Below are 20,720 nucleotides of genomic sequence, written 5' to 3' on the forward strand. Positions count from 1 at the left end.
CAGATGCTCAACCCCTGAGCCAGCCAGGCGTCCCCACCCAAGTAATTTTAAAGTTTCTACCAGCCACGTGAAAAAGGTAAAAATAAGTAGGTGAAATTGAATTTCATAATATATTTTGTTGAATACATTCCGCATATTATTTCAACATATAGCCACTGTAAATAAATGGTTTTTTGTTTTGTTTTGTTTTTTTAGGGTTGTATTTATTAGTCTGACAGAAAGCACAAGCAGGGGGAGTGGCAGGCAGAGGGAGAGGGAGAAGCAGGCCCCTTCCCTGAGCAGGGAGCTCAGCTCAGGGCTCCATCCATCCCTGAGATCATGACCCGAGCTGAAGACACTTAACCCACTGAGCACCCAGGCTCCCTGCTGGAACTGCTCTTAGTGAGCTATTTCACATTCTTTTCTCCCCCCCCCCCCCTTTGGTATGACGTCTCCAAAATCCCATGTGTATTTTTACACTTAGCATGCTTCTCGATTTAGGCTAGCCCGTCTCCGCGTGCTTACTGGCCGCGTGTGGCTGCTGGCTGCTGAAGGGTAGCTGGATCTTTGTTCTCTTCTAGTCTCTGGATCCAGACAACCCATCCTTGAATCCACTTGGCTCAGTACTTGGGAGCAACAGCCTTCCTTGCAGGTTCATGCTTAAGGTCATTGGACGAATGGGTTATTTCTACCTTGCCAGAAATTTAAGTCCCCCTTTCCTCTCCGTGAACAGGCATGTAGTCTTATTATCCTTTGCTATTGGTGACAGCATCTAATTGTCCTTCCCTGCAGTGACCTGAGCAGCAGAACTTTGAGCCGGTTCCAGTTAGTTGATTAGAAATAACAACGTCACATGCAAACTCCAAGCCCCAGTTCTTCCCACTGGCCACGTTAGCCGACTCAAGTCCTGAGTCTGGCCCTTCTCCTAACTCTGAAGCAGGAAGTGGGCTGGAACCCCCCAGATTAAACAGAACTGACGTGAAACCTCATTGCTCAGGAGCCCCCGTTCGCTCCATGGCTTTGGCTGGCAGACTTTGGCAGCAGGAGCTGTGAGCTATCCTGTGGCTTAATCTGGTTAAAACCAGATAAAGAATTAGGTCAGGGGCCTCTGGCTGCAAAGCAGTCTGTTTCCAGAAGTCCGGCAGAGCCTTGAAATGAAAATAAACAAGGAGAGGCTGGAAAGGCAGTGGCTTTTGGCATTTATGTCTGGCTTGTTCTAGGTCCACGTTCTGGCTGTAGTTCTAGGTCAAAACACACGAGCACTGCAAAGGGCACTGGGACTGTGTTGGCAGCCAGGGTAAGGAGGTGCCTCCCCAGGGCCCTGGCGCCCCAAGCAGTAACGCCACGATGGTGTCAGGGGTGTGAGACCCCGAGTGGTACGTAGACTCAGACTGCTCAAACTGCCAGACCTTAAAAAGTTTCGCTTTGCTGTCTTTTAAGTGTCAGGGCATCTGGGGTGGGGCCTTGGGGCCTGGTGGTCAGCCCAGCAGGCTGGTCCTAGACCTGGGGCTACCATGAACCCCACCAGGCCCAGCTTTCCTTGGAATTTGGAAGATTTCCAAATTTCCTTGGAAATGGATAATTCTGGAAGGTCTATAGGGAGGAGACCCTGATGGAGATTTGTACCCGGAGGTTAGCTCTTCTATCATTAAAGAGGTGGGTCTGATCAAACTTGGAAAAAGAGAACAGCATGGGGGTCTGACCTACCCGTCCGAAAAGGCTCATTTCCATCGACCTGAGCCACCAACAGATAGACCTTTCTTGGACTGAGTGCTCCAGACTGATGAGGTGTCCAGGCCAAAGTGGTAAAGCCAACCCTTGAGGGGAACAGCTGGAGGGCCCTCCAGGCCCTGGAGCCCCCAAGGACCTAAGTGCCAGGCCCTGGGCCCTCCTCGGCTACCACGCCTCACTACCCCCTCCTCCAAGGGCCGCCACGTCTGTTGTTTATCCTTTATGACGCCGAGCTTCTCTGCTCTGTCCCTGTCATTTGATCCTGTGCCATTTGGGCCAAGGTGGAAGCTGAGGGCTAACGAGTGGCCTGACTGTCTAGGAACAGTGAAATCCAATCCTGTCTTTCCCACTTACACACCATATCTGGCAGATGGAGACAATCGGCTTTTATAGTCCTGAAAGAGGATGCCCCCCCTGGGTAGGGGGCCTCGACACAGTTCAGAGCCAGCTGTGTTTAAAGGAAGCAGCTCCTCTGCATAATGGACCCCCCTTCCCAGCCAGCTGTCCCCAGCCTGGCCCTGCGCTGGGATCTGGCCGCCCTGTGTCTCCTCCCGCAGCCAGGCAGTGAGGACTGTGTCGCCGAGGGGTAGCTGGAGAACGGAGGACGGGACCTGTCTGTGTTCAGGACCCGAGTGGCTGTGCCAGAAGCCACTTTGGCACGTTACGTTCCATTTGTCTCTTTGTGTCCCAGTTTCCACACTGGCGACAGGGAAGGACTATATAGTGGGCTACATCTGAGCCTAATTGGGTGGCAGCTTGGGATTCCAGGGCTATGGATTCGGACAGACTTGAGTTAAATTTTCGGTTCTCCTCCTAATCGCTGTGAGATCTCAGCTGGGTTATTTAAACTGTCAGAGTCTCAGGACACCTGGGTGGCTCAGCGGTTTAGTGCTGCCTTCGGCCCAGGGTGTGATCCTGGGCACCCGGGATCGAGTCCCACATCGGGCTCCCTGCAGGGAGCCTGCTTCTCCCTCTGCCTGTGTCTCTGCTCTCTCTGCCTCGCTCATGAAAAAATTAATAAAATCTTTTAAAAAAAAGGCACAAGGTTCAAGGTGGGCTGGGGAATAGACAGGTGGTCCCGTGTAGCAGGTGCACACAGACGTGGGGGGGATGTGATCGAATGAGACTGGAGAGTCAGCAAGGGGAGCCTGCTTGGGACGGCAGCTTTATTCAGTAAGCGGGCACCACCCAAGTGGCCGAGCAGAGAAATAACCCCACCTCCCCTTTAGGAGGACAGCTGGTTGGGAGACGTTAGCTTCTAGAAGCAGAGGGACCAGGTTTGCAGCTGTTCAGGCCAGGTACGGCTGGGGGGAGGGCAGTGGTGTGGGGGAGGATGGATCAGCAGGAGCAGATGCCTGGTGTGGATGGAGGGGGAGCAGGGAACCAAGCTGGGGGCGCAGGAGGGCAGGCTGTGGCTCGAGGGAGGCTGGCAGGGAGTCTCGTTGGTTCTGTAGAGTATGACCCCGGGCAGCAGCCGGAGGGGCCGGAGCGGCCGGTGGAGACCCGCCACTGAGGCTTGGGGTCAGGGTGGGGTCGGGGTGAAGGAGATGGGGAGTGAGCCACAGAGCACCAGTGGGCACTGGAGCTGACGCCCAGGGCGGATGGAGGGGAGGAGGCCAGAGCTGAGGCCCGGGTGGATGGAGGGGAGGAGGCCGGAGCTGAGGCCCAGGTGGATGGAGGGGAGGAGGCCGGAGCTGAGGCCCAGGTGGATGGAGGGGAGGAGGCCGGAGCTGAGGCCCAGGTGGATGGAGGGGAGGAGGCCGGAGCTGAGGCCCAGGTGGATGGAGGGGAGGAGGCCGGAGCTGAGGCCCAGGTGGATGGAGGGGAGGAGGCCGGAGCTGAGGCCCAGGTGGATGGAGGGGAGGAGGCCGGAGCTGAGGCCCAGGTGGATGGAGGGGAGGAGGCCGGAGCTGAGGCCCAGGTGGATGGAGGGGAGGAGGCCGGAGCTGAGGCCCAGGTGGATGGAGGGGAGGAGGCCGGAGCTGAGGCCCAGGTGGATGGAGGGGAGGAGGCCGGAGCTGAGGCCCAGGTGGATGGAGGGGAGGAGGCCGGAGCTGAGGCCCAGGTGGATGGAGGGGAGGAGGCCGGAGCTGAGGCCCGGGCGGAGGGAGGGGAGAAGGCCCAAGGCAGAGCCTGGGTGCAGGGCTGCAAGGGGAAGGGGCGCAGGAAGAGGAGGGGGCTGCCAAGGAGAGGGCAGGCCAAGGGAGGTCAGCCGCAGGATGCTCCCACCGGAGCTGCTGGATCTTTCCAGGGGAGCCCCCGCCTCCACCAGCCTCCCTGCCTCCCTTTCCCGCGGGCGAGGAGGGGCGGCCAGCAGCTCATGGGCACAGCTCAGTGCTTGCCTCCCGCGGTGGCAGGTCCCAAGGGGGCCGGAGGTGGGGGTGGGGGGAGCTGGCACGGAGGGGACCAGGGGCGACGACAGAAGGAGCTGACTCCTTCCCGAGGCTCCTCCCGGCCGCAAGGGGCCTGTGAGCTGAGGCCGTGGCCGCCGCTGGGGCAGGTGCTCGCCTGTCGGGGGGCTCGGGGCCGACGGTCATCCGGCCACCTGGCGGGGTGCTGCGCCGGGGGGGGACAGGAGGGAGGGGACAGGGGTTGAGGCCCCGACTGCAGCTCTGGGAGGGGACACAGAACTGAGGTCCCCAAAGGAAGGGGCCGGAGCGCCCCATCCCACAGAGCCGACCCTTGAGAAGGGTGTCGTTGGGTTTGGCAGCGGTCTGGGGGGGCCCGGCCATACTATTCTCCAGAACAGTTCTCTCCCAAGACTTCAGTTGTGTTTTCTTGGTCCCTCCTTGGGCACAGCTGCCGTGGCTTAGGGTTGGGTTCCTGTCTCATCAGCTGTTCTTTTGTGCACTTGCTTTCCTCCCGTCCCACCTCCCCACCCACCCGCTCCCTTCCTGTTCTAGAAGGCCCTGCAGCCACACTGTTGGGATGTGAGGTCCCCGGGCTCACTCACGAGTGCGGGTCCCTCATTCCTGAGATGGTATAACAATTTCCATCTCCCAGAGTAACGCCTGTTACACAATCAGCTGCGTAAATACACGTGAAGAGCTTAGAGAGGTGCTTGGGAAGAAGTAAGTGCTCCATATAAATATTTTCCCTACTTATTTATCTATCTCTACTTTTTTTGTACATGCCTTGAGATCCTTTTGGATTTTTGTCCAGTGATATAGGAAAAATATATTATGTTGAAAGAACAGTTCTAGAAATGTCAAATTATATACAGTTGACCTATGAACCACAGGGGTTTGAGCTGCACGGGTCTACTTACACAAGAATTTTTTTTTTTTTGATAAATACAGTACAGCACTGTAAATGCATTGGCCCTATTTTCTTTTCCTTATTATTTTAATAATATTTTCCCCCTCTAGCTTACTTTATTATGAGAATGCGGTATGTAATACACATAACATGCAAAAATGCGTTGTTAATTGACTGTTCATGATGATGGTAAGGCTTCCGGTCAACAGGAGGCTATTAGTAATTCAGTTTTGAGGGAATCAAAAGTTATGCACGGATTTTTGACTGCCCTGGAGGTTGGCACCCCCTCCCCCAACCTGAGCTGTTCAGGGATCAACGGTGGTCTGCTTCCTGTAGAAATTATCCCTGAGACGTGCAGTGCTGAAGGGCTCGTTATCTTACCAAGACCTCATTCTGAAAACAAAGGTCCTTCTTACATTGATCGACCTTCCTTCTTGAGGCTTCTACCTATCAGTCTTACTCTTGGATTTTGAGTGTATATAGGGAAGAGGCAGGAAAAGGAATCCTTCTTCCATAGAGCAACTGTTTAAGCTTGAAGGACACTATCACGCACTCCCAGAGCCCTCTGGTCTGCAGATCTATCAGCCAGGCCACCACGACGTGGCTTCCAGGCGCCTCATGTTGTCGGGGTCGCTCTTCTCCTGGCTGTACCACTCATTGACCAGATGCCTCTTTAGGCAGCTCCTCAGTTGCTCTGTGCAGAGTGTAGGGATTATCGTGATTAATGCAGTATGATATACATTAGTTTGGGGGGCTCTATTTCATGTCTTTAGGGCTCCACGTGCTATTTATTTTGGCGAGCCCACACTTGTGCTTGGCACAAAGCAAGTACCTGATAAATGCAGACTGAATGCTCCATTTGGGGTGGATTTGGAACTTTTAGTTGCTTCAGACGCTACACCTGTCTTTGATGTGAACTGCTGCGTAAGTGGTCCCTGTATCAGGGGTGCTTTGGTTGTGTCCACTGTGTCAACCTAACAGTAGGAAAAATCTCCATTTATTCCTAATAAATTTCAATGTATAGATCTTATTTATTTATTCATGAGAGACACAGAGGGAGAGAGAGGCAGAGCCACAGGCAGAGGGAGAAGCAGGCTCCTGATGCGGGACTTAATCCTAGGACCCTGGGATCCTAGGACCCTGAGCCAAAGGCAGACGCTCAACCACTGAGCCCCCCAGGTGCCCCCAATGTATAGATTCTATTTCATAGGCTTTGTTTGTTACATATTTTCTGATCTTGGTCCTCTCATGCCATGTATTGGCCACCTCTCCTGCCTCTGTGTGGCCTTTGATTTCACGAAGTCACTGAGACTGAGCCTCCTCACGCGGTGCTGAAAACCTTTCTCCAGACTGTCAGCAACAGTTCTGAGTCCCTCAGTAGTTGCCAAACTACCGTCGTCGGCATTAACCATCTCACATTTCCCTGTGAGAAGCAAACGTGAGAGGATCTGTTAGCAGATATCCCCCCACGTATTACAGATCTTTATCTAACTTCTCTGATATTTCCCACCACATAGGAAATGAAAGAAAACTAGAGATGCAGTCAGTATGATTTCTGCATCCTTTAGAGAACCTCTCTTCATCATAAGTAGAAAATCGCATGAGATGATATAAACTGGCAAACACTGAAAGAAAGAGATAGCGGTTAACAATGTTCAGAGGGTTCACTTTACCAAGAAGCTGTCATTTTCAAGTAAAAGTGTTGGGGTGCCATTCCGCAACGTAGATGTTTCACTTTCATACAATGCAGTGTTGTTATAGCCAACGTGTCAGTCTTGAGTTGAAGTGGAAATTCCCGAAGGGAAATCTATGGTGCCTGACACATGTGAGTCCTTAATAATTTTTAACGACGATGCTAGAAAGAATGATGGGAAAGCAAAAGGTCTCAAGACATTTAAGTTTTAAGGCACATTTAGGAAAATATATTAAGTTTTTTAGGGGGCCGTTTTCTATGAAACAAATGCCTATACATTTTAAAATGATTTTTAAGAAAGGTTTTATTTATTTATTTGAGAGAGAGAGTGAGCATGAGCAGGGGGAGGGACAGAGGGAGAGAAAGAAAGAGGGAGAAGGAGAAGCAGGCTCGTGGAGCTCAGTCCCAGGACCCCAACATCATGACCTGAGCTGAAGTCAGACACTTAACTGACTGAGCCACCCAGGCGCCCCTTTAAAGACTTTATTTTTAAGTAATCTCTACACCTAATGTGGGACTCAGACATATAACCCCGAGATCAAGAGTTGCACGATCTACCAACTGAGCCAGCCAGGCACCCCCAATATACATTTTTATTATAATTTTGTATCTGTTTACATCAGATGGTAAAAAAAAAAGTCAAGTTAAAGAAGGATCTGGAACCTTATATTCTGATGCAGAATAATTGCTAAGATATATTAAGTGTAAAGTACAGGATATAGTATGCCACCACTTATGGGGAAAAAATGAAAGGGTGCAGGAGAAATTGATAGCATTCATTATTTGTAGAAAGGACACTGATCGCTGGGGGACAGGGCTTTTATTATTTTGGATTGTGGGTCACATGAATATATTACCTAACTTAAAGAAGCAAACAATAAATATGCAACAAAAAGGGAAGCTGTGTTGAAGTAGCAACAGTAACTAGTCATTCTTTTCTGTTTCCTTTTTTAAATTAAGGATATGTGGACTCTGGAATTAGATTTGAATTCTGGCTTGACTGCTACTGGCAGTTGAGCACGAGGGAAGTGACATAACTCATGCAAGATTTAGGAAAGACTCTTCATGCAGACCAAATATAATGACCATTTCTTAAAGTTCAGTTTGTGATTATCTGATCTTGGGTTATGGAATGAAGACGATGAAGCAGATTTAAGCCTGGGTATGAGCATCTTCTTCTGAAGATGGATTTTGACCATCCAAGAAAGACAAAAAACAAAACTATTGTAATGCTTGGGTTTCAGATGGTGAATAGGTTTTGACTCAAAGTTATTATGAACAACCAGAAAGATTCAACATGTGTTTGTAAGTAAGGGAGTTGAGTGGTTGAGTCAATGGTAGTTGGACTCCTGTCCCTCAGATCTTTGAAAGAAATTACCCAATGAGCTATAAGCCACATCCTCTCCCCTGTTGTAAGAATAGTCTTGCCCAAATTAGAAGTTCTGCTCAGAGGGACAGAACTCGGGGCGGGGGGGCACCCAGAAAGCAATCCCTGGACATAGCAGAGGACTGCTTGTATATCTGTGTCATTGCCTGAATCACTTCAGGGACAGAAAGATTGAGCCATTAACACTGCAGTCTCTGTAAGCCATAACCTCACCCGGCTAAAAAGGTCTATATACTGAACATTGTCCCCCAGGAACAAGAGGTAGGAAAAAAGGAGACCAATATTTTGTGTGGCAATTATAGTTTCCTTTTCGTTTATGTACTCAGTGAGCGCACTCTGTGACATGAATCCTTCAGATGGGCAAGGACCAGAGAAAGAACTCCCTCCAGGTGTCTAAACCCAAATGGAGTGGTCTTGGATGACAGAGAGTTCCAGACGTAGGAATGACTTCTGATGAGATAGGATCCCGAGGCCCACGAGTCCTCAGGCTCCATCTCTCTGTGATTCTTTCATCTTTGTTCTCCTCCGAGAGTTGACTTCTCCCTTAGGGTGACTCTTCTCAGGGTGGCCAAAGCGATGGGAGCAGTTCTAGGTTTTGTACCCTCGCACCACGTTGTTCACGGGGGCCGGAGAACATCTCTCCTGGTCGCTCTTGAAAGCCTCGCGGATTTAGCTGCGTCTCCTTTGCTGAGCTGGGTTATGTGCCCATCCCTGCCCCACTAGGCGGAGGCTGACTGACTTAAGCTACTGGATTTCAAACCTGGCACCCCTTCAGAGGATTCTGACTTCAGCAGTCTGGGGGATGGATCTCGTGCATCCTATTTTAAAATGCTCCCCAGATGATTCCAATATACAACCAAAGTGGATATAGTACTGGCTTAAGTCGATCAGCGCCCCCTTTCAGAGCTGGGACTGTCGCTGTTCTCCAAAGGAAGGTCTGAGCGAACAAGGCAGATTGGTAGAAGTGGAAAACAGATGCTGGGGAAGCAACCATCAAGTATGTGTTGGTGGCAGGCATATTACTTGCCTACATATTTGCTGCCCCAGCGACCGGATCACACCTTTCTTCCTTGCTTCCAGAGCCCAGCTTTGGTTTGGAGCAGCACGGTGCCAGCCCCAGTGGATAGATCGCGATTGGTCCAAATACTACTGGCAATCTGTGTCCCCACTTTTTCTGCCTCCCTGGCAACGAGAGACACAGAGACAGAGAGGGAGAGAGGGAGAGAAGGAGAAGAACTCAGTTATTCTTTGTCTATCGCAGGCGGTACAAAGAGAGTTTAAAGCTAACCCATGAGAAATTGGGAATGTAAGCCTGATACCTGGAGCTACAGAAGTAGCTCCCAGAGGAGGAGATGGAGAAGAGGAGGAGGTGGAAGGAGGAGGACAAGAAAGGGGGAGAGGGAGGGAAGGAGGAGCAAGAAATGTCCCAGAGTACTGCTGAGGAATAAGGCAAGAACAAGACGAAGGGGAAGCAAATTTTCGCGTTCATTTCAGACCCTTCTGTTCTCTTTGGGTTCTTACTAATATGTGATTATATTATTTTCGCAACTAAAAATAAGTTGATTGCTTTTGAAGTTGTTCCTAAGAGTTTAGGATGACTTAACATAGATGTGGGCTCCTGTTAGAGTGCGTTTCTCTAAATATAAACATTACCTTTTTTAGCAAGATACGTGAAGTACACTCTAACTGCCCCATTCATGCACAAGCTCACGGTAATACAGGCCTTGGTTCTGTCTGTCTTCTTGTCGCCACCACTTCATTCTCTGGCTCGGATCTGCTGGGCCAACGACCAGAGAGGGGAAGCACCTCAAAATCTACTATATGCACCTTCAGTTACTCATTTTCAGTCACGTGTGTTTTACTTGGACTTGGCTCCCAAGTATCTTATGTAGTCAATTCTGCACTCTTTCTCTTCCTCCCCCTCCTCCTTCTTTTTTAAAGAGAGACAATGAGAGTGAGTGGGAGGGGAGGGGAGGCCCAGAGGGAGAGGGAGAAAGAGAATCCTCAAGCAGACTCTCTGATGAACGTGGAGCCCGATGTGGGACTCCCTCTCACAACCCTGAGATCATGACCTGAGCCAAAGTCAAGAAATGGACCCTTAACTGAGCCACCCAGGTGCCCCCTGCACTATTTCTTTTAGTACAATTTTGCTAATTGACTTATTGTTAAAGTTTCAGGCCATCGTATCACAATGAACACAATGTACTACATCAGGTTCTAGCAAAAGACAAACAAAAGATTATTTTAGAAAATAAGACGTCAACTTTTGATGTCTACTGGGTTTGAATTTGAACTCACTTGTGAAGAATATTTAATTGGTCTTTGTTTTGTTTTCAATTAATTTATTTTAGGGAGAGCAGATGGGGAGAGGGAGAGAGAGAACCCCAAGTAGATTCTGGGCAGAGCACAGAGCCCGACACAGAAGGCCTGATAGAACCGCAAGATCAGGACCTGAGTGGAAACCAAGAGCCTGGCACTCAGGCGACTGCCCCACCTGGGTGCCCCTGGTCTTTGTTATTTTAAAACTATTTGCTTAAAAACAAATTGTGATGATTTAAAAATTGTAGAAGAACAGCGCAAGACTTGATTTTCTCTAGTTTCAGGGAATAGGTGAGTTAGTTTGTTTAGTTGTGGGTAAGATTTTGTACATCACCATTTCTCATTTGTTGCATGTAGATTCTGTTTTTTGGGGTCATATGTTAAATTTAAATTCCCCTCATCATTTATTTTATCAAAAGCCAATTCTCAGTTAAAACCCTACCCAGAACTTTAAATTTTGCACAAAACTTCCAGATACTTTCATATGTGATTATCCATGACCATTCTGTCCAAAGAAGACAGTAATAATACGGATATACGAAATGCTTGGTTTCATTCCATTAATCTTAACAAGCACCATGAGCAAGCCAGTCAGTGCATCATATGTGGATTCATCCTTAGCAGATTTTTCTATGTCATAGTGTCACTTCTCCATCAAACACTTTTATCAGAGTAACAGATACTGAAACAGAATGAATTTGTATGATATGCGGTGTTGGAATTTAAGAATAGCGAAATAGCTGATAGATGGACAGCAAGAAGAGAAAAGTTTAAAAAAAAAAAAAGTCTGAAGCTTGGTCGATCCAGTGATGCTGGGTCTCTGAAAAGATAGAATTTGGCTACATTGAGTTGAGGAAACATATTCTGGGGCATCAGGGTAAGAAGCCCGGGAAAGCTTCTCAGAGACCTTAAATCACAAGTTAATGAAGCCACCTAGTGGTTTGTCACGTAATTTGAGATTGTGTGAAGACAGGAGGCAACACATCTGCGGGTTGATTGTGGGAGCCTCTCTAATCAAGGATTTCTAGAAGCCTGATCACTCTCCATTTAAGGAGGGTCCGTTTCACTGAGAACCCGTGGAACGCTGCTCTGTATAACATCTTCTTTTTATCAAAAAGGGACTGAAGCAACTCACATGAAAAGACAGTGAGAGAGCACAAACCAGAGAGAGAAAAGGCATGAATAAAGACACAAAAAGCAGCCTGAAATTTTGGTCGTTCAAAAATGCTTACAAAGTCCTATGAATGTTCCGTGAAAGGACTCTGTAATTGCACTTAGTGGAAACCGATCAGTCATAAAATTCATAATGTCCGGAATGGTGAAGCAGTTTTTGGGAAACGTAAAACCATCCCTGATGAGAGCAGAGTAATTTTTCTTCTGGATGTCCTCACAAATAGCGTCATATATGTGCCCTCAGTCCTCATAATAGAAATCATCCCAAGCCTTGGAGGATTATTTCCTAATTGTGTCTACACTGACTTGGAGGGAAATGTGCATCAAAGTCCACTTTTAGGGCTTGCCTTAACACATTGGATCCTCAGAATAAGCCTTTGAGGTAAGCAGTACTGGTATCTCTGTACTGCACACGGGGCTGTGAGACATTTATGAACTTGCCCAGGGGCAGCTGTTAATAATATGGAGCTGGGACCCAAACCCAGGCAGTATGGCTCCAGCACCCTTGTTTTTTTTTCCAAGATGCTATACACTGAATGGCCAGTTTGGTACAGCAAGGCCCATCCAACAAGAACGACAACACTTTTTTTTTTTTTTGGAATTTTATTTATTTATTCATGAGAGAGGTAGAGACACAGACAGAGGGAGAAGCAACCCCCCTGTGGGGAGCCCGATGCAGGACTCGATCCCAGGACCCCAGGATCACACCCTGAGCCGAAGGCAGACGCTCAACCACTGAGCCACCCAGGCATCCCAAGAACAACAATACTTGAAGTCCTCCCCCAACCTGCACACTCTGTAGGTGATTATGTATATCATGTACTTTAACAGGATACCTAAGATGAGGTCAGGGTTGGATAGTTCCAAGATGACTCAGTTAACTTTTCTTTCAGGCCACAGGCTTCATCCCTGACCGCAGTCACCACACACTCGTGCTCACACATGTACACACACACTTTTGGTCCTCTCCCCCATCCCCCCCCCAAGAAGACCAGGGAAGAGTACTGAAATTCCCCACTTATTGGCTCCTAGGAAAATGGCTGAAATCCTATGCCCTTTTGATGGCATATCCTTAGGTACAAGATCTAAAATGCAGTTATAACGAAACACCCTTTATTTCGTTGGCTTTTCTTTTTCCAAGTGATCTCTATAAATATTTGCGAATGGTTGCTAATCTGATGTCTCAGTCGTGAGAGTTGATTAGCAGTGAGCAAGGCCAGCATCAACTGGAACTATAGGGAAATAGTGTCGTCACTGAAACATGTGCAGTTAGAGGAGACAAGACCTACCTGAGTCTTAAGTTGAGCATTAAGAATGATGTTCTTTTAAGCTGTGCATTAAAATAGTTGTGTGGTTAATGCTTTTGCTGAAAGGAGAAGGTATCCTCTATAAAATGACTGTTCTGTATAGAGAAGGCTCCTTAGCAATAAATGTCCCTGCCATTTAAAAGAAACACTTAGCTTAATGACGATTCTAATGCTCCCGGAAGATTCAAGGTCTGTTTGGGGACCAACATGATGGCCTACTGCCCATAAGATTGAAATTTTCAGAATGATAGCTTTTTAATAGTCTGCAGAATGCTTGAAAGATTCGCCCTCTGATGGAACATAAGTGAAAGAGCGCGATGCTGAGATATGGTGAAGAAAACGTTGGCTGGGAATCAAGAAACGTGGGATTCCCAGGTCTACTTTACTCTAATAAAGGAGGAAATAAATTCGTTGTGTGTGCCATTTTTCTCATGAACTTTGGAGTCAGAACTGGATTCAAATACCAATTCTGGTGCCAATTAGCTGAATGGTGTCGGATTCCCCAGTTAACCTCTTTGGGCCTCGGTTTCTTAATGTGTAAAATGGCTTTGGTCTCACATGGATTTTATTAGGTGCTTACTGTGTGCAAGTACTGTGCTTTTATATATCTTTTCTTTTTTTTTTGCTTTTATATACCTTTAATCTTTATTTTTTGAAGATTTTTATTTATTCATGAGAGACACAGAGAGAGAGAGAGGCAGAGACCTAGGCCGTGGGAGGAGATGCAGGCTTCCTGCAGGGAGCCCGATGTGGGCCTCTATCCCAGGACTCCGGAATCATGTTGAGAGCCAAAGGCAGATGCCCAACCGCGGAGCCACCAGGTGCCCCTACACTTTAATCTTCATAACAATCTTAAACGACGTCACCCTTGTGGTTATCCTCACTTTATAGGTACGATCACTGCAACTGAAAGACCAGGCAATGGCAAGAGTTTACTTAGCATCATTTATACCGTGTGACACATCACTTCCTACAAGCAGATGACCTGGAAATGGTAGCCGACGGATTCCTACTGACTCCCTTCTCACCCGTGCCCTTCTCTCCCTTTAGAAAGGTTTTGAAGACTAGCGAAGAGGAGGCCCACATGCTTCAGTAGCTTACGTTTGGAAATTAGATAGCAGTGTAGGCCAAGGGGTAAATATAAAACTGGATTTGTATTTTCCTACAGGAGTGGCAAAAGCTCAACTATGATATCTACACCCTGCGACAGATTCGAAGGGAAGTGAGAAATAGATGGAAACGCATTTTAGAAGATTTAGGTGAGTCCAACAGCGATTGTGGAAAGGTACAGATAACCAGTGGCGATCATTCCTCTTCCCTTTCTTCCACGTGTTCTGTATAAAAGGCATGTCGGTCACTGATAAGAGCTGCTGGTACTAATTACTGTCCCAGTCCTGTCCTCCTTGCATCCTCAAGCATAAACATCTGATATTTCTGTTACCACCAGCCCATGTCTTGAGGACAGATTTTGCTATGTGTTAGTCCATCTGTCCTCAGCGTGGAGGGTCACAGGGCAGGAGAGCCACGTGGGCACTACCCCTGAATGTTTGGGGTTCGTACGTAGACTGGATTGGAGGAGCATGACTGGCCAGCTGGTGGTTGCTGTATAAGGTGAGGCAGGTGGGAAGAAATACTTTTTGTAAGAGAGACGATGGCAAAACTCAGCATAGATTTCCAGAAGGACTGAAAGGTAGAGAAGCTTCAGGGTTGTTACAAATACCCGTGGCATCAGAGCAAATACTGGGGTTTGGTCTTTCTTATTTCTGCCGGGGTCGTGACACAGTAACCATGGCCCCTCACAGTATAAGATGACCTCATTTTAGTACTTTAAAAAATGAACTTCTCGATTTTGAAGCCCCTCCGTCCTTCTGCCTCGAAAGACAACTGGACATCTTGGCATCACACCATTTCGATTGTGCTGTAGCAAGCTGCTGGCCGCTATTGCTTTCGTTGGGACCCACTGGGTTGGGGATGGACCCCCTGCCCTCTTTACTCACCCACTATTATTGTGACGGAATTGTCTCCCTTTACAATGTGAGTTACTCCAGGCGGATATAAATCTCTGAGTCTTTCGTATTTTGGGGTAATTTTAACTAGATGAGCATATTGCCTGGGGGAAAGGAATCAGGGCTTGGAGAAGCCTGGAGACCAACGCTTTGCTGGTTCCCAACTGCAGAGGCAGGTAGGTGAAGAGTGAGGAGTCGGAGGAGGATTTCAATCCAAAAAGACGGGCAGCAAGCTGTCAGCAGGTAAGGATGTGAGGCTTACCTTGGAGGGAAAAGTTATCGAAGAAAATTAAACAGGGAGAAACCTCAAAAGAGCTTTATTCAAGACCCCGCCAGTTGCACCAATGACCTGGGAAGCAGCCCATGGAATGTTTGTCTGGAGTCCACGTCTGGGTGCCTTCTTCACCTCCCGAATGATGGCCATTTCCTGGGACTGCTTCACACGAGGGGTACATTTTTTTTTTTTTGTCCCCTGTAGGTTTTCAAAAGGAAGCAGATTCTTTGTTGTCAGTGACAAAACTCAGCACCATCAGTGATTCTAAAAACACAAGGAAAGCTCGGGAGATATTGTTAAAACTGGCCGAAGAAACCAATATTTTTCCAACAAGCTGGGAGCTCTCGGAGAGATACCTCTTTGTCGTGGTAAGTGGATATATTTTTTTATGTGCCCTAAGTTTGCTTTAAATTTTTTCTTTTCTTTTGTTTTTTAAGATTTTATTTGTTTATTTGAGAGAGAGAGAGCAAGTGAAAGAGAGAGAGAGAGAGCAATAGCAGGGTCAGGGGCAGCAGGAGAAGCAGACTCTCCACAGGCACAGGAAGCCCAATGTGGAGCTCAATCCTGGGACTCCAGCATCATGACTTGAGCCAAAGGCAGAGGCTTAACCGACTGAGCCACTCAGGCACCCCAAATTTTTGCTTTTCTTTTATTCCAAATACTCATCATTCCAGCACCACCAGCACCACCACAGTCTGATCAAGTGGCAGATGAAGCTGGCATCTTATCGCTGATTTCCAGGGGCTGGAAGGATCTGAAGCACCTGCAGGGCTTTAACTATTCAGATTTCTGGATTGCGCTCAGACTCTTGAGGCTTGGGTTGTGGCTCAAGAATCTGTACTTTTCGGCCACTTCTGCTATGCAAGTCAGCTTTTTGAACGATTTGTCGGTCAAAGAGATGTGAGGAACATTGTTTGTAGGACCAAAGATGAAATGAAGCATTTGAAGGGCCTCTAAGAATGTGGGGTGTTTCTTGGATAATGTAACTAAAGAGTTAAGGGGCATCTCTACATTTGCTGAGAAAAATTTAAGAAGTGTTTTACTTGCTCATGATTATTTCTAGGATGGGTCTTGTTATTAGATTGGTTTTTCCCATGGATGTGGCTTTGTTCCCATCTTGACAGCATCTGTATTTTAAAATCTTTGGCAGGACCGTCTCATTGCTCTTGACGCAGCAGAAGAGTTCTTTAAAATTGCCAGTCGAACTTATCCCAAGAAGCCTGGAATCCCATGCCTGGTAGATGGCCAGAAAGAACTGCACTACCTTCCACTTCCAAGTCCCTAAAGGAGAGTCCAGGGGGCAGAATTGGGATCCCCCCACTGGCACTCAGCAGCCAACCCAAGTTGGACAAATGCATATGGAAGACAGTAAGCAAGTGGAGGCCTAGCTAAGTGAAAAAGGAGTCTAAATCCTATAAAAAAAAAAAAGAGGGGTTTGGATATTTGGTCTTCAAGGGGATGTTACTGTAAGAAATACTCGGGTTGCAGTGAAACACCCTGGTGATCTTGTATCAGGGAGCTGGTCAGTGGGATCTTTCCTACTGGGCGATTAGATTTCAAGAACCCACGGTCCCCATTTTGGTTTCGATTATACAATAAGCCTATTGGGAGAATGGGTTGTTCTAGTTAAACAAACAATAAGGTCGACAGAGCTATCACTGAGCCCAAATATGGATTACCGAATTTTAAATGATTGTTCTAGGACGTAGGCTAATCCCAAAATAATACCAGGCATCCTGCGACCTTTCTTCGATCTGGAAAATCCTTCAGAACCTTGCAGGTGTCAGAGGCATCATCTCGAGTATAAGTCATGAGTATTCAGAGGTTCAGATGTCGCAGATAATAGAAATATCTAGCAGTGCTCCACAGAAGGGAGTTCCAGATAGATCGATGGCAGACGGAACTCCCTGCAGCTACATGTTAAAAGCTCTGTCTTCAGTGGTGGGACAGGCTCTCAAATTCTCCACATTATCAATACCTGGTTACCTCATTTTTGCGTATCGTCCATTTCTTGGTATGTTATCTGGGAGAGCATCTCCAAACTGCAATGTTGGACCTCCACTTCCTTCTCTTCTCCTTAATCTGCTTCTGGCCCATCAGCCAAGAGTTGCACCTGCCCAGCGACCTGCAGCGCAGACTTGCAGCTCTGCGTGTGCGGGCAGCGTTGCACAGAGAAGGTCATTACTGGACTCTCTTCCATTTGGAAGAGGATTTTCAAGACGGAGCAATGCTGCCAATACAGTTCGCTTCTAGCCACAGACGGGGAAGTCCAGCCTCAGAAGTTAACTTGCCACTTGAGCAAGGAGCTTGCCCGGAAGTAAATCATGGTTCGTATCATTGAAAAGACTTCCAGGGCCTGGCAGGTGTGTAGGTAGATTGCTGAGAACACCGGCAATATTTTTACTTCTACAGACTCTGCTTTTCTCTCTTCAGGTAAAAAGTAACTTGTGTTTAGTTTGTCCAGGGGACTGTGACTTGAAAATTGCTGGCCAGCTCTTTTGGTAGTGTACACAATGTTTGAAATATTTGTTAGGGGAGAAGTGTGTTCTCCATGTATTAATGCATTGCAGACCAATTTAACTGACCTTTTTCAGGAAAATTCTTTCTAGTATAGTAAGGAAGCTGAAAGTTTTATTTTTTATATTTAATGCTTAACCTCCCTCTCATATTGTTAAAAATTAGCCTGCAGGTAATTCCCCTCACTTCTGTGGGCTCTTGGGAGATACCCGTACGAAGAGTGAAACAAGTAAACAAAAACAAAAACAGGCAAAAAATAAACAACAGATCTTTGAAAATCGTACTGTTTTCATTTCATTTTATTTCTGTCCTTGGAATTTGTGTTTTCTCTTTCTGCCTTTTTTGTTGAGATTGTTTGCATCTATGGGGAATCAATTGTAAACATTGTCTTTCTTTTTGGTGATGAATGAATAAGGATAAGAATGTCTCTATGATTATAAGCAACATGGAATTATCCAGGAATTTTTCCTTGCAAGGAATTAGAAGGTTTCTGTATTTACTTTTCAGTTGGATGTGTGTTATATTTCCAAGAAATAAGGAGCAGATCATTCTTTCCATAATCCCTTCAAAGAGTAAAGAAGCTGATAGACAAGTGGGTTTAAAGACCTCTCCCTTGTCCTAAAGCCAGTCAAGGGGCAGATCTGTGCTCAAGTCCAGGGGAAACCACTGTACAAAGATGACTCCAGGGATCACTCCAGAACTCAGAGACTTACCAGAACCCAGATCCGCAGATGTGCAGATGGCTAGAGGGTTTTCCCACTTTCTAAATGTCTCCGTGTTGCCCACTGTAGTACTTCTCAAAGGCTCTTCTGTGTATGCAGGGTGATTTCAGATGGTAGAGACGAATGGAAATTTCCATATTAAGAGTTATTTTAGTTTAATGTGCACTGAGGGGGAAAGCCTTGTAATTTGCAGACCAATACCTGATTTCCTGTTTCATGGATATTATTGCAGTAAACAATAAAGTATTTATATTTTCTTAAAGGGGACACCCGGGAAGGCGCAGTGGAAATGCTGACCAAGGTGATAAGGAATGCACCTTGAGGGAGCAGTCACATCCCTGAGAAACTCTGTGGTAGGCCCGTGGTCCAGATGCTGATCCAGAAGTGGGCTCAGTAATAATACTGGGGATGGAAGAAGAGGGGCCCAGGGGCAGTGCTTCACTGCCAGAAGCAAAGTGGGCACAAATATCCTAATGAGTGGCCAGGTTTGAGGGTAGCTGCAGGGAGAGTTGGAGATGGTTAGTAGAACGCAGCATCCCTAGATGCAGAGTAGATGGGTAGCTGATAAAAATATTGCTCAAGCTATACCATCAAAGGATCTCAAGGTTGGATGACCAGGAGATAGGTAGGGCACAGCCCCCCTAACAGAAAGTTGTGCTCTCTTGCCAAGTTTCTAGACCTTAGCTATTTTCCAGACCCCAAAACTGCTGACTAAAGGGAAGTCTAGATTCCCAAGCGGAGGTCTTTGCAACACCACTCACTGCAAGTACATATGGCAAAGACTCCCCTAGTTCTTCCTCAAAAGGACCTATAGTTATTTATCTGGATAACTGTATACTGGGGGAAGGAGTGTACAAAAACACTCTGAGGATGTAGGACACAACATCCAAGTTGACACTGATGCTCAAGGACAAGAGTGTCATGATAGTGTGCTTTTTAGAATGGAGGCATATCATATTCCTGGAGTCCTATCCCAGGTCTAACTCGCAATAGGTCCATTGAGTCCATGGATCCATCCAAAGGTCATGTCCCACTTCCAGAATAAATTATGGGGCTGAATATACTGGGGGCTTGGGAGGACCACTATTCACTTCTTGACCTGTAGATTATTCTAGTGAGAGAGCTTAATGGAAAGCTCTGAAACTGCTCCATCCCCTGGCCTTGATAGTAAACCAAAACCAATATCGCATCCCAGGGAAATGGCAGAGATTAATGTTACCCTTAAAGACCTAAAGCTTACAGGAGCGTTGGTCTTGACCACAGTTCCGTTTAATTCACCACGCTGGCCCCCATGAAAACCAAATGGATACCGGAGAATGCAAGTGGTTTATTGAAAACTCAACCAAGAGGTAGCCTTACTTGCAGATGCTGAGCTGGGTGCAGAATCTCTGTGAGAACAAATTAGCTCTGACTCAGCTACGTGGAATGTGGCCATTCATCTGGCAAATACGTTCTTTCCATACTCATCAGATTAGCAGACCAGAAATGTTTACATTCACTTGGGTTGGGCATTTATAGACTTACTCCAGAACTAGACTCTCCCATCCTCTCTACTAGAGTCCAAAGGGACAGGTACCATGCGGTCATTTTGCAGAGTATCACATTGGTCATCTGTATCAATGGCATTAGATCGGAGGAGTGCGAAGTGGCAAATGCATGGAGGCCTGGGAAAAAGACATGCACTTCAGAGGATGGGAGATAAATCCTGCAAACTCTCAGGGACCTATCACTTCAGTGACATTTTTAGGGGTCCAGTGGTCAAGGGCATTGCTGGAACATCTTTCCAAAGGACAGATGACATTATTTCACCTTTCACCTCCCGCTCCTAAGAAAGCAGCAGAATGCTTGGTCGGCCTCTTTATGTTCTCACCTGGAAATACTGCTGCACCCCATAGAGCTGGATGACATGAAAATCTTAGACCCCTGAGGGAGGCCTAGGGCAGGAAACGGCTCCAAAGCAGGTCCTCCAGGCTACGACCCTGCAGACACTTTGGTTTTAAGTCCTGGGGATAAGAAAAGATGCTGCATGGAATTTATGGAAAAACTCAATAGGAGAAGAACAACACAGACCTCTAGGGTTCTGGGGGCAAGGCCATGCCATTTGTAGGTGAGAATTACACATCATCTGAAAAAACTGCTCATCAGGAGCTGGGTTTTTATCAGACCCACCCACTCATAAGTAATCCAATTTTTCCTTATTATTTTTAAAAAATCAACTTAAGTTTTAGAATAGTGTTAGATTTCCAGAGAAGTTGCAAAGATTGTACAGACGTGCTAAATGCCTCACACCCAGTTTCTCCTACTATGAACATCTTACCTTACTATGGGTACGTTTGTTGCATCTAATGAGCCAA

The 20,720-nt window shown here is 47.1% G+C and overlaps 1 protein-coding gene across 1 annotated transcript in view; it reads left to right on the plus strand.

Moving 5' to 3' along the window:
- Window positions 1-17,924, plus strand: part of MREG (melanoregulin) — a 62,381-nt gene extending 44,457 nt beyond the window's left edge. The window contains exons 3-5 of the mRNA XM_072812598.1: window positions 14,016-14,106; window positions 15,332-15,495; window positions 16,278-17,924. Of these exons, the coding sequence (XP_072668699.1) occupies window positions 14,016-14,106; window positions 15,332-15,495; window positions 16,278-16,412 (390 nt within the window). The 3' untranslated portion in view covers window positions 16,413-17,924. The remainder of the gene's footprint in view (window positions 1-14,015; window positions 14,107-15,331; window positions 15,496-16,277) is intronic.
- Window positions 17,925-20,720: the final 2,796 nt, after the last annotated feature.

This window comes from Canis lupus, chromosome 36 (genome assembly GCF_048164855.1).
Source record: "Canis lupus baileyi chromosome 36, mCanLup2.hap1, whole genome shotgun sequence".
NCBI lineage: Eukaryota > Metazoa > Chordata > Mammalia > Carnivora > Canidae > Canis > Canis lupus.